This window comes from Pseudochaenichthys georgianus, chromosome 1, assembly GCF_902827115.2.
Source record: "Pseudochaenichthys georgianus chromosome 1, fPseGeo1.2, whole genome shotgun sequence".
Taxonomy (NCBI): domain Eukaryota; kingdom Metazoa; phylum Chordata; class Actinopteri; order Perciformes; family Channichthyidae; genus Pseudochaenichthys; species Pseudochaenichthys georgianus.
The window spans coordinates 31,552,506-31,565,372 of NC_047503.1; the positions used below are offsets into that span (position 1 = coordinate 31,552,506).

Consider the following 12,867-nt stretch of genomic DNA (forward strand, 5'->3'; position numbering starts at 1 on the left):
ATCCTCTTTCTCATTACAGCCTAGCCTTTTGGAAGTGAGCAGATAATGGAGGCATAACAGTGTGGTCATAGATTGATGGTGCTCTGTTAATGGGTTCCTATTGTGGAAATTGCCTTTGTGGTTTACAGCAGAACAGGTCATTTATTTATGCTTGTAAATGCATGTAGAGGCGGGGCATCAGGTTTCACGTTTGGATCAATGCCAACAAAGAGAATCGACTGCAGCGATGAAGCTGCTTCAGCTTGTTTTTGTTCTTCCTTTTTTATCCTTCAGCATTTGTTAACATATCTTTTGTTGTCTTCTTCCAGGCCGACTACAGCTCCCTCAACATCTCGACCTGCATCCACCACATCCAGGCCCACAACAGCTGCACTGAAGCTCCCCACCACTGCAGCTGCCAGAACCGCTGCCTCTAGAGTCAACACAGCCCCCCCTACTGGCAGGACCACCGCAGCACAACCGCCCAGAACTGTCGCTGCTAAGAAAGGTCAGGAGTTACGCCTTGTTCTGAAGCCTTGTTATATTCAGGTTGCATACATAACTGTGATGGATTTGAGGGTTTTAATGCGTCTTAAAATGTGGGTGATTAGCCTCAGGGATAAAGTACAAATGCTTATTTTTGACAGATTTGGTGAATTGACGTTTGTTGTTTATCTTTGCACTAGATGTCAGTCGCCCAACTTCTGTTACAGTCGCAAATAAACTTCTAGCAGCTACGACAGCCGCTGATGCCAAGAAAAACCCTCGACCCACAGCCCCCGTAAAGCTCAACACTGCCTCCAAATGTCCCACAACAACCAAGGCAGCAGACCCCAAGGTGTCACAGACCAAAGTTCCTGCAAAATCTACTCCCACCAAGAAACCTGTAGCTTCGGTTCTGTCCCTGGCCCAAAACAAACAGCCTTTTGGACGATCCCCACCTGCGTCTCCAGCCAACAGACCTGCAAACAGCAGCACTCCTCAGGCAAAACGCAGAACCAAACCCACTCAGGCTGTCCTTCCTTTCACTGCCACAAAGAATACCGGTGTTTCCAGTATTCTCAAAGCTGCTGCCGGAGCACAGAGGGCTGCCGGTGGTGCAGGTGCAGCAGTGGAGACTCCCCCTGTCTTGGCCCAGAGTACTACACTGGACGTGGTGCCACAAGAGACTGCTGTAAGACAGGAAGCTGCTTCCTCTCCTCCCCGGACCCCCTCCAGCACACTCTTACCACAAACACCCACGCCTCTGATGGAGACCGAGAGCAGTGCTTTATTACCAACAACACAGGAACAGACCCCTGCCCCAGCCGAGCCTGCATTACCACCAGTGGCCTGTCCCCCAGATTACACTGAGGAGCCTGGTTACCAAACCCCCTCCACGTCTAAAGCCCTCCCAGCAGCAGCAAATTCCCTCTCTCTGAAAGTTCCTCCCACCAATCTAAATGAGGAAGAGGATGAGGAGGGGAGCCAGCTGGTTTCTGTGTCTGAGATGAGTGGAACCACGCAGCCCACAGAGGAGTCTCGTCCCGGCTCAGCAGGACCTGTCGGAGGGTCTGCCTGGAAGGCCGGTGGCGCCCTGTTTTCTGAGCTGGACTCTGAGGAGGTGAGCGGCAGCCAGCAGGGGGCGTCGGAGCTGAGTGCCCCCGGGGTCCTGGAGGGCACCGAGAGCATGGACGACCTGGGGGACGGCAGTCTGAAGGGAGCCATCGACATGGAAGGGGCCTCAGCGGGGTCACCTGACTTTGAGAAGGTCCCCGACATACCGGCTAATGACTTCGATGAGGACGATGACTTTGACGACGACCGGGTGTGTGACATGGACGTGGGCTCGGAGCGGGCCGACGAGCCGCAGAGACTCCGGCATGATAACGACGCGAATGATGAAGAAGAGGAGGAGGACGAAGATGTGGAAATGGCAAGTGAGGGCGTGACAGAGAGCGGGCTGGAAAGCTATGGGAATGCGGATGAAGATGACTTTGCTGAAGATGAAAGGCTGGACAACCTGAACAGAGTGGCCGAGCCCCCGCCTCCTCTTCAGCTCCCCTCCGCCCCCGCTGCTCAGTGGGAACAACCAAACCCCTTCGTTGATCCCTGGCATGCAGACCCTGAGCATCAGCAACTCCTGGTGGCGGTCTCCCAGCCAGAACAGGAAGCAGGAGTGGCAGCAACGAGCCCCTCAGCTGACCCCTGGCATGCAGACTCTGAGACCCCGACTCAGGCCTCAGCTTGGTTGGAACTCGGCTCTGCTCCTTTGGTTCCTGAAAACCAAGAAGCTCCCCATCAGTCCTCCGTCAAAGATGAGCCACAAGATCTAGCTCCAATGCAGACCCTGGCCCTGGTTCTTCTCTCTGCACCCCCCATGTCTCTGTCAAGCACCCTGAGCAGTGAGACCAGCACCCCCGAGGAGCTCTGCGACTACAATCGAGATGGGAAGGCTCAAGATGTGCATGCACCGGCACTCTCCCCACAGCCTGAGCTGGACCACGAGGAAGCCGAGACGCTGCCCGCTGACGAAGTGCTGGGAGGCCCTGCAACTTCCCCCACCAACAACCCCTCCTCCACCTCGGTAACGGAAGACGAGGCCAACAACACGGAGGGAGAGGCTCAGTTGGATGATTCCTTGGAGACGACGCTGCCCGCTGACGAAGTGCTGGGAGGCCCTGCAACTTCCCCCTCCTCCCCCTCGGTAACAGAAGACGAGGCCAGCGACACGGAGGGAGAGGCTCAGTTGGATGATTCCTTGGAGACGACGATGGTCAGCCAGCACATCACCTTCGACAGCCAATCTCTATCCCAGTGCTGCCTGTCCACCGTGGAAGAGGGAGAGGAGGCTGACACGGAGGAGGCTCGTGCAGGTGAAGACACCACCCCACCTTCCGCTACATCGTTAGCGTCATACGGCTTCGACACCATGACCACAGCTTCCAACGCCCAGTCCACAGGGGAGAGCTGCGTCAGGAGCCCCGGCATCTTCTCCCTGGAGGAGCTGCCCGAGGAGGCCAAGGAGCTGTGTCTGATCCCGCAACCTCACACGCCGCCATGCTTCGCAGAGCATCAGTACATCGATTGTGGGAAGCAGGAATCAGATTCTGCTGAGCCCGCTGAGAACACCAGCAGGGGTGTGCCGGGGCCCGAGGAAGCCCCGGACCCTTCGTCTGCCCAGAGCACTTTGCAGCAAGCCGAAGAAAACCCAGAGGACGTCCAGCCTCCCTACTATTCTGCGATCTGTGAAAAGACTGAGAACTCTTTTGCAGGTAATGTATAGTTCATCATCTCCTTAACAGCCCAAGTAATGACCCTTAACTCCCCCCATCATCCATAATAGAGTTGTGCAGTGACGAGTCCGGGAACCCGGAAGTGAGTTAGCATTTTACCCCTTCCGGTTCCCTCGTCTAAGAGCCAATGGGATTTCTCCATAGGATTTTGGAAAATAGCTGGAAATAAGGTCTGTGGTTGACACGCATTTAAGAGCCAGATCACGTTTTGTTCTACGATATTAAATACAGAAGGCCGTTGTACGTCATTACGCCGAACACGTAAACACTCCCGCTAAGTTTGTTTGCCCTGTTCTGCTTGAAAGCAAGTACCTGCCTCCTGCAAACTGTTAAAACAAACACTTCAACTTGCACAATTTTGAATATGTATTTCTGAATATCGATCTTAAGTTGGCGTGACGTTGAAGTCGTGCAACCCTGCTGTACTCGGCTGTAGTTCGTTTATAGCATAACGTTAGCATTTTGCTTCTGGCGATTAAATTTATGATTCGAAAAGTAGGCTAGACATGTGGATATTATCTGGCTGAACAAAACGTGGTTTGGGTTCGTTTTCCACAGACCTTATTTCGTGCTATTTTCCAAAATCCTATGGAGATATCCCGTTGCTTTTTTGTCGAGGGAACCCATGCGCAGCTTACTTCCGGGTAAATACGTCATCCCTGCACCACTCCATATCTCACTGTTGTAGCTCTTGTCGTCAGTGTTTGTCCTGATCTCTGGGGGTGGATGTAATCAAAGTTTTTAAAAAAAAAAGAGGACAGCCGTAGCACTTCCCTCTGATATAGTGTTTCAATTATGAGTATTTGGCTTAAATTCCTGTATGTGCAATAGCTACTACTATTTACTCCTAATGTGTGAGCGTGCTTGGGTTTTGGTTTCCGCGTGACCTAACGCAGAATAATGTGGTTGCCTTGAACTGGCATGGATTCATCTTTGTCTGTTTACAGCTCTTCAAGAGGAAGACAATCGAGCATAACAAAGGAAATGCGGAATGAACTGTTTCCATGTGTATTTATCCCAACACTTTTTTACTGAACAAAGCTGATGACTGACAATGATTTTTGATTGTATATTCCTGTTTGTTTCATTTTGCTCTATTATGATAAAGGCAATCTTCCTTATTCCTGGTCACTCATCATATCTTCTTGCACTTTAAATTGTACCCCAGCTTTTTCTTGTGTGCATCCATCTTTTGGAGTAATGACAACTTTAAATAAAGATTAGATTTTTTACAATGATGCGCTCTCTCACTGTACAGTTTTATTGAAATGGGTGATTGGGAGTGCCATTATTATGGTCTGTGGATTGGTGTGAAAGTTCAAATCATCCAACACCACCAGCATTCATTAAACGGTCTTAAAACTTCAAGTTATTTACCAGTTACATTTGCTATAACACTCAGCCTTGTGTCCTATACAGCATATCACTTTGGAATACATTTACAAATACAATGGCACTGTATGGCATTTCCTTTACAAAATTGACACGAAGAACAGTGGACCTCCTGACCAAGACTTCACTTCTCTGCCATGAGTTGGTCGTCAACACCCCGATCCTCATCTGTGGATCAACTTCTGCATCTCAGTGGCAAAAGGAGTTGGTCCAGCCTCAAGAAGCCCCCACTCCTCACTCTGCTGCCTCCTTTAATTTCCCTCCAGTCACTGTGGGTGTTTGTTTTTTTTAAATCTTTGCTACTACCTTTTTAAGCTCTCCTCCTGATGTTAAACTTATTCTTATGCATGTCACTGTTGCACAATGACTTGCCTTTTGATACATTACTTTGGATTGGTTTGTTCAGGGTCAGCCAAAGAGACTTAATGTACTAAGTTGAAATAATGTCTAGCCTAAGAGGAATATTTCACCCACAAAATTATAATTTAAATATCAGTAACCCACACTGTTACTTTGAATTCTTGAAAAGAAAAAAAGAATGTCTTGCCTATACCTTCATGGTCAATGAAGTTTAAAATAAAGTAGAAAAGTCTTAAATATGTTCTCATGCAGTATAATCCAAGTCTCATTTATCCAGTCGTATGCCTTCTACTTTTGATGCATATTTGCTAAAACTTGACCTACTGATCATCACGCCTCCGCATAATCAGAACTTGGATGAGTATATGCATGAGAACAACTTTCCTTCAAGAATTCAAAGTAATACTGGAGTATTTGTAATAAAAAAATGACCATTTTGTGGGGGAGTATTCATTCAACTTGATCACCTCTAAAGCCAAGCTATTTGAGTGTTTCTTGTGATGCTGGCTGTCTATAAATGCATGGAAAGCTTTGCATGTATCACTGGTTGACTAACTATAAAATCCATTCACGGGGGACAACTTTTTAAGCTCTCGAAAAGCTTTTCTGGGATTGTTTGTTTCACCATAGTAAATAGCGATTGCATATACAGGAAGTTGGCTGCTTTTTTTTGCACAAAATATTTATTTTCCGAGTGTTATTTAAAGAAGAAAAAAGGGGGTACATGTAAAGAAAATCACTTCAATGTGCACATTTGCGCTCTGCACAAATGTATCTAGCACCACCCCTCTAGGGTCACCTCGGGTCACTTTTTACTGGTGTTTTTACCAAAATCCCCCCCTCCCTGAATACTCAGCCGGCTATATCTGTCACTGTTGCACGGCTTTCAAACAATGTCCCACTGTCACATGTTCAAAGTATAAAACCACAAATATTTGCCGGTCAGTTTGGTGCTGTAGGCTCGGCTTCACAATGCTTTCTCTATCCCTTCAGTGAGAATGAGCCTCTGTAGGCCACCCTTTCTTTGCTTGTACTCACACTGCACTGCTGTCACTGTCCTGCTGCCTGTCACCTGTTTTAATAACATCACGCTGCTGTCATTTCCCTTCCCGCTTCCTCTCACACACAGGCTTCGCTGCACTACCGCAGCCTCACCGCCGCGATCACTCGGCCTACCCCAGGACCTACTGCGACCTCGTCAAACCTCTGGTGGCCGCCCCCCCGCCCAAACTGACCTGCGCTGACCTCCCCCCCAGGAACATGGGCCAGAAGGCGCTGAGCCCCCAGCTGCGCAGGTTGGAGCAGCACCAGCGGCAGCTGCTGGAGATGCAGCTGCGCCGCGACCAGCAGAGCAGACCGCTGGAGGAGGCGGAGCAGGAGAGGAAGACCAGGGAGGAGGAGGAGGCCAGGAAGAAGAAGGATGAAGCCGAAGAAGAGATAAAGAGGAATAAGGAGGAGCTGGAGAGGAAGACGCAGGAGTTGGCGAAGAAGGAGGAGGAAGAGGAGGAGAAACGGAGGAGAGAGCTGGAGCTGCAGCAACATCAGGAGCTGAAGGAGCGGCAGCAGATCATGCAGTGGCAACAAGAGCTGCAGCAGGCTAACAAGGAGCAGGCGGAGCTGCTGTTGGCCTCCTCCGTCCTCTGCACCATCTACGAAGCCCTGGAGAACAGTGATGGTGAGGAAGAGCTCAACCCCACTAAAGAGGAGACACCAAACGGAGACCTGATCGACGATGAGCGTGGAGACTCCCCTCCGTCCACAGAGAGCCCCCCTCCTCTGCGAGACTCCCCGCAGACGTCCACCGACCCCTCCCAGGACGGAGACAGCTCCTCCCCCTGTCCCCCCGAGTCTCCAGAGAGACCTCCCCCCCTGGAGCTGGACTGGGGGAAGAAGGTGGATATCGTGCAGCAGCTGATCAATCAGACGCTGCTGCTGAACAGAGGCGGCTGCTCCTCGCTGCTGCTGTTGCCGCGGGGGGCGGGGGGCACGCTGAGCCCCCTTGAGAGCAGCCTGTGGCCCAGCCTGCTGCCCCCCCTCACTCCTCCCTCGGCCACTGTCACCTCCGTCAGTAGTTTCTCCCCAGAGGCCACTGGGAGCTCCCCTCAGGGGGAGTGGACAGTGGTGGAGCTGGAGACGCATCACTGAGGGACAATTACAGTACACACTGTTAAACATTGAGGACAGACATACAGGGAAGATGGCGCAAGTATTTTCACACACACACACACACACACACACACACACACACACACACACACACACTCAAGACTGGCTCACAACTAAAAAGGTGATGTACATGTGTGCGCAGAGCAGCACACATTTACTCTACTGTTGCTGTTAACACAATTAAGCAAATCAAGGTTCATTTAAAGGTGGGGTAGGTAATTTTGGAGAAACCAGCTCGAGTGCGCTAGAATTTGAAAATACACAGCCGGAAGAAATCTGCTACTTCCTCACAGAGCCCCTCCTCCAACACACACGAACGCGCACATGACCAATGAGGGCACGAGATAAGTTTGTGCACAGATGGAAGGCTGGCAGGCAGGTAGGCCATCCAGTTACTTTAGCCGGGCCGGCTAAAATGATTGGTCGTGCTTTTTACAGTACTACGGCTTCCACAGATGACATTTCTTTATGTATTTTTTGTCAAAGCATTTAAGATATTCATTGATATCGGGATGTTAAGAGCATTCTATGGAATATAACGAAAAGTGTATCTCGAGCCAGTTTCTCAAACTTACCTACCCCACCTTTAAGGAGAACAGATTAAATACAGCTGAAAGTAAATATAAGGGCTGGACAATGGATGGGGGGAAGGCAATAACTTGATAAGCAGCACCATTTAAAGAACGATAAACTCGATTTAAAAAATCACTTTGTTGATGTCCATCACATTGAACTCAATGGTCAAGATTGTAAGAAGTCATACCCAAGTAATTAATAAAGATAACCTCAGAGAAATTGATAAACATCATTGTTAGAATTTAAAAAGGACAAAACAAACTGCCCATCAGGAAGACCCAGTAACTTGTGGATCAGTGGTTCCAAACTAACAGTGAATCACAAAATAGAAAGCATGTTTCTATTAGGGATGGGAATTTGAAAGCAATTTTATATTCGAATATTCGACCCCCCAAAAAACGGTTAACCGGTTAACCGAAATGTACATATCCTATAAAAAAAAAAATTGGGTAAAAAAAAATGTTCGGACATTTTTTCAGAATCTTTTTTTAACATTTTTTTTTTTCAAGAATTTTTTAGAAATACATACATCACAGTTTGACAGCTATATGCATACAGCTTTCATGTGTGGAGGCGATTCACAATCAGGCCAGCTGTAGAGAAGACCCTCTCAGCTGGAACGGAGGTTGCGGGTATAGCAAGGTATAGCATGTGTATATATAGGTTTAATTTGGCATAGTTTGACCTCTACACCGCACTCACTAACCTGGTCGAAATATTTCCACACATTACTCCTTTTCCGCCATGTCTGTTGTGTAGGACTCTTCTTAGAGTGTAAATAATTACCGGACTATGACTGGTAAAATATGTTGAATACCGGCAAAACTAAATCTCTCCTGTCAAAATGTCTATGTACTTTGCCGCCACACACGGTTGCCAAGCAGCGCTTATTGTTGTTTAGGCTGGCCACTCATGTGTCGCGAGTGTTGACAGGGGGCGGTGGAGCACGCTCATGAACTGTTAGCGCCGGAACCTCGCAACGGCTGCGGAGCTCATTTGCGCCACATTTGGGCCTAAAATGAGGTATGAGTCTGCGTGATCTGCGTGTAGGGAGGGGCAGCAGCCATGTCATTGGCTAGAACTAGCTAGATCTGATGGATTTGGACATAAACGCGAGTGAAGTATAACCGAACACGAGAGAGAGAGATTAGCACCTGCAGCTCTGCCCGCTGTGACGGCCCGTCTACACTACGGCGTCGACAGCGTCGAAAGCTCCAATCTACCCATTCACTTTCAATGGGGTGACGTCACGTAGCCGCGCTTTTTCGCCGAACTGAATTGTGGGTAGCAGAGCGGTCCGGCGACAGAAGTTGAACAATGTTCAACTTCTGACGCCGGAGTAGCCAGCGCCAGCCAATCAAATCCCGTTTCCCAAAATCTGACAGCTGAAGCCGTAGCCAATCAAACCGCGTCTAAGCTGGGAGAGATATCCCGCCGTTCATTTCTATATTTCAAAAAAAGTCGGAGGAGAAACTAACTATCGCCGTAGCAAATCACCCGGTTTTGTATGACCAGACCCTCTTCACCTACCGGGATACAAACCGGAGGAACCAGGCATGGAGGGAGGTGGCAGAGACAGTGGGGGAAACTGGTAGGTTTTCGCCTGTTTGGGGAGTTTATATATATATTGCTCGCATAAAATCCCCGGGGGTTTTTGCTTTGTATGTCGGGGGCGGGAGATTCATGTGATTGGTTGTTGGCCGTGTTGCTTGAATAAAATCCCCAAGCTCCAGACACGCCCAGCTCCAAGCTATTTTTGAAGCTGTAGTGTGGACGCTCCGTGAGGGACCGGTGAGCTGAGCAAAACACACCTTTAAACTTCACCTAACACATTTAGCTATGGCACAGTCGTATATATATATATATACACATTGAATTATTCAATTTGATAATATGTAATCAACTTAGGCATCACTCCCAAAAAAAAAAATTAATACAAAAAAAAAATGGATACAAAAATTAATAACTCATATTCGAATACCTGAATAATTTCGAATATTCGAATATTAGATTAATCGTTCCCATCCCTAGTTTCTATACACAATGTGTATTTCCTTCAAGCTTTTATTTTCTTGTTGCTTCCTTTCAAAACGACCAAATGAATTTAAGTATTAGAAGGAATAATCACTCGACAACCTGTAGACAGGTGCAACTTGTGACTCGTAGTAGACTGATCTTATCTTTGAAAGGGCAAAAAAGGTTGGGTCACTCAATGGTCAGGGTTTTCTAACCCTACTGTTTTCACAAGCACAAACAAAACAGACACTAATGATCGGTGGTGCTGCAGTTCTTGTTTGCTGTTACTCCAGCAAGTATGCATTTGATTGATGTAAACAAAAGGTTAACAAGTCTTTTGCTATGGTTGTAGACTCTGGTAGTCCTAGGGGTAAGTTAAAGATTAAATTATCATATCAGTAAAGACGGTTCAATTTGTGGACCACATTTTTTATGGAAAATGTATTCAGTTGGTTAACACGCATTAACCCACAGAAACATCTAAATGCTTTTTTTTAAAAAGCTTTTTCTAAAATGTTAGGATTTTCAAAACATTACCAACATGATGTAAACAAAAGGTTAACAACTCTTTTGCTCTGGTTGTAGACTCTCTGGTAGTCCACGGGGGTAAGTTAAAGATTAAATTATCATATCAGTAAAGACGGTCCAATTTGTGGACCACATTTTTTTATGGAAAAGGTATTCAGTTGGTTAACACGCATTAACCCACAGAAACATCTAAATGCTTTTTTTTAAAGCCTTTTCTAAAATGTTAGGATTTAAAAAAAAAAAATACCAACCCTTTGTGTCCATGGTTTAAAGTGTTGAGTCAGATATTTCTTGACTTTAGACGGACTGTGCAGGCACCACTTTCTATTGAACACTGATGAATGACATTGTTTAATACATTTTTGCTAAAATAAAGAAAACGGTTTGTATTTCGTTAATCACCTTATTCTAGACGCAATGATATGCAGACACAGGCCTAGTTTCAATTTGTTTATAAATAAGCATTTGAAGTTATTTTAACCAAAACATACGACAGAAATGCCAAGTACAGGACCTCTGAGTCCTCGGTGTAAGCTAGGACAAGTCTTTACTCTGGGGAAAAGTCTCTGATTCTGCCAGTGAAGAACCTGCGTCTCTGCTCACGTAGACAAACACGAGACAGCACTGAAACTCAGCACCTCTCTCCTCACACTCGATACCATACACCACTGAAAACACAAACGAAACACTGGCTATAAAATTACATTTCAATCCTGTAACACACCTGAAACCATGTGACTACTGACAGGACGCATGATGCATCACTGGAACGAGACACTTTTCATTATGCGAAATCTCTCCACACACACACACACACACACACACACACACACACACACACACACACACACACACACACACACACACACACACACACAGTGCCAAACAGCCAATGGAAGGTACATTGAGGGATATAGGTGTGGTTGTTTTACTTTGCGTTGCTCACCCGCAGCCATTTTTGAATTAAAGCCGTAATTTATCACCTTATTTTCCTATGAGAATAGCCACTGGAGATGTCTTGCTAATGAAAAGTGATAAAAGAACACTCATTCCAAGATTTGCACTCCAGATACACTTTTTGTATCCATTTTATAATGTTTATAATACAGGCTTGGATACTTTGGCTGGTTAGTCAAACTTCATTTGGTATAATTTCTTTGATGTCAAATAAATGTTAAGACCTTACAGTTCTTCACCAAAGGTCAGTGTGACTAGTATGCATTTCCTTATGAAACACTGGAGTCAGGCACCGATGAGGCTTTACTTATGTTCCTGTATTTGTCGAGAGATGAAGTTTGTTTTATATAATAACTGCTGAGAGATGCCTTTTTATGGTTTCTGTTCTGGAGCCACTGTCATATGTTTTGTCTCCGTTATTTTCTCATGCTCACGTGATGTTTCTGTCACAGACTACTGACAGATGATAGCCGGTCATAGCGCCTTCTATTTTGCATTAGAGGACAACGATTTACTTTGGGTAAAACCAATTCTGCTGTAAAGGTCAGGGGTCACTTTATTGTGTGAGATCAGGAAGGCTATTCAAAGGGTTCAATATCAGGTCATTTGAAGTATTAACTATATTGTTGTTGTCACTGTGATGCGAGATGGTCTGGAAGTGTGACCTAAATGTTCATATCTGTGTTCTGTCGATATGAACCTGTTGTCTGGATACTGTGTGTTTGTCAGTCACTGTAAAATCAAAGGTTTAAAGATGAGGACATTCTGAAGACGCATTCAGTCGTTTTATGGCAGTTTCTTGGACTGGTAATGTGAAAGTAAGGGCACAAAAATGACTTTGAAATGTATTAACACTCAAGCCCATTTGAATCAGATATAGCATGAAGGCTGATTTTTGTTTTATAACTAAGCAGTGAACTTTAAACTTATTGGCTCTTTAGAAGGATTGCCCGCTCCCATTATTGATATTGGCAAAGAAAATTGCCGTCTTCATCTCCCGCTCTCTTATGAAAGCCCATGTGTAGCAGCTGAGAAGCGAGCAGGTGTTTCTGCTCATGTATGTTCGCTCTCCCGTCCTCACGGAAGACGCATTGTGCTCGCTGCATTTTTGACAAAGCTGGACTTTAAAAACATGCTTTTCTTAAACATGTCTGTTGTGTTTTTGTAAGCATCTATGTGTATATTGTTTTAAAGACTGCTCACTGTAATGAAGGGAAACTCCACTTGACTTTTGTACTTTAGAGATTTAGAAGAATAGTAAGAGTCCTATATAGATTTTTATTGAATAGAGAATGAAGGATGTTGGTTGTAGATTTTATTCTTTTTTGTAAGTAAATGACCTTGATGTCCAGTCAACAGAACTGATGAGCCGAATGATGACGAGGTTAAACTGAAGACTCAATTAGGGGCTCAAAAATATTAAATCCCACATTTGAGATATTAATTTATTAAAGATGAAGTTGGATCTTGAGAACTAATTCAAATGGCTTGCAGAACTATTGATATTTAGTAAATGGGCGCTCCAGCTTGTGAAGCCCGAACCATGGCAGCTTGTTTAAAAACTGTTATTGTGTGTAATTACTTCAATGCAATGTTTCATGTAAATAAAATGTTTTGT

At 45.9% G+C, this 12,867-nt stretch overlaps 1 protein-coding gene across 1 annotated transcript in view; it reads left to right on the plus strand.

Moving 5' to 3' along the window:
- prr36a (proline rich 36a) overlaps positions 1 to 12,867 on the plus strand; it is a 34,199-nt gene extending 21,332 nt beyond the window's left edge. Inside the window, exons 4-6 of the mRNA XM_034083360.2 lie at positions 309 to 487; positions 666 to 3,233; positions 6,136 to 12,867. Coding sequence (XP_033939251.1) covers positions 309 to 487; positions 666 to 3,233; positions 6,136 to 7,151 — 3,763 coding nt within the window. The 3' untranslated portion in view covers positions 7,152 to 12,867. The remainder of the gene's footprint in view (positions 1 to 308; positions 488 to 665; positions 3,234 to 6,135) is intronic.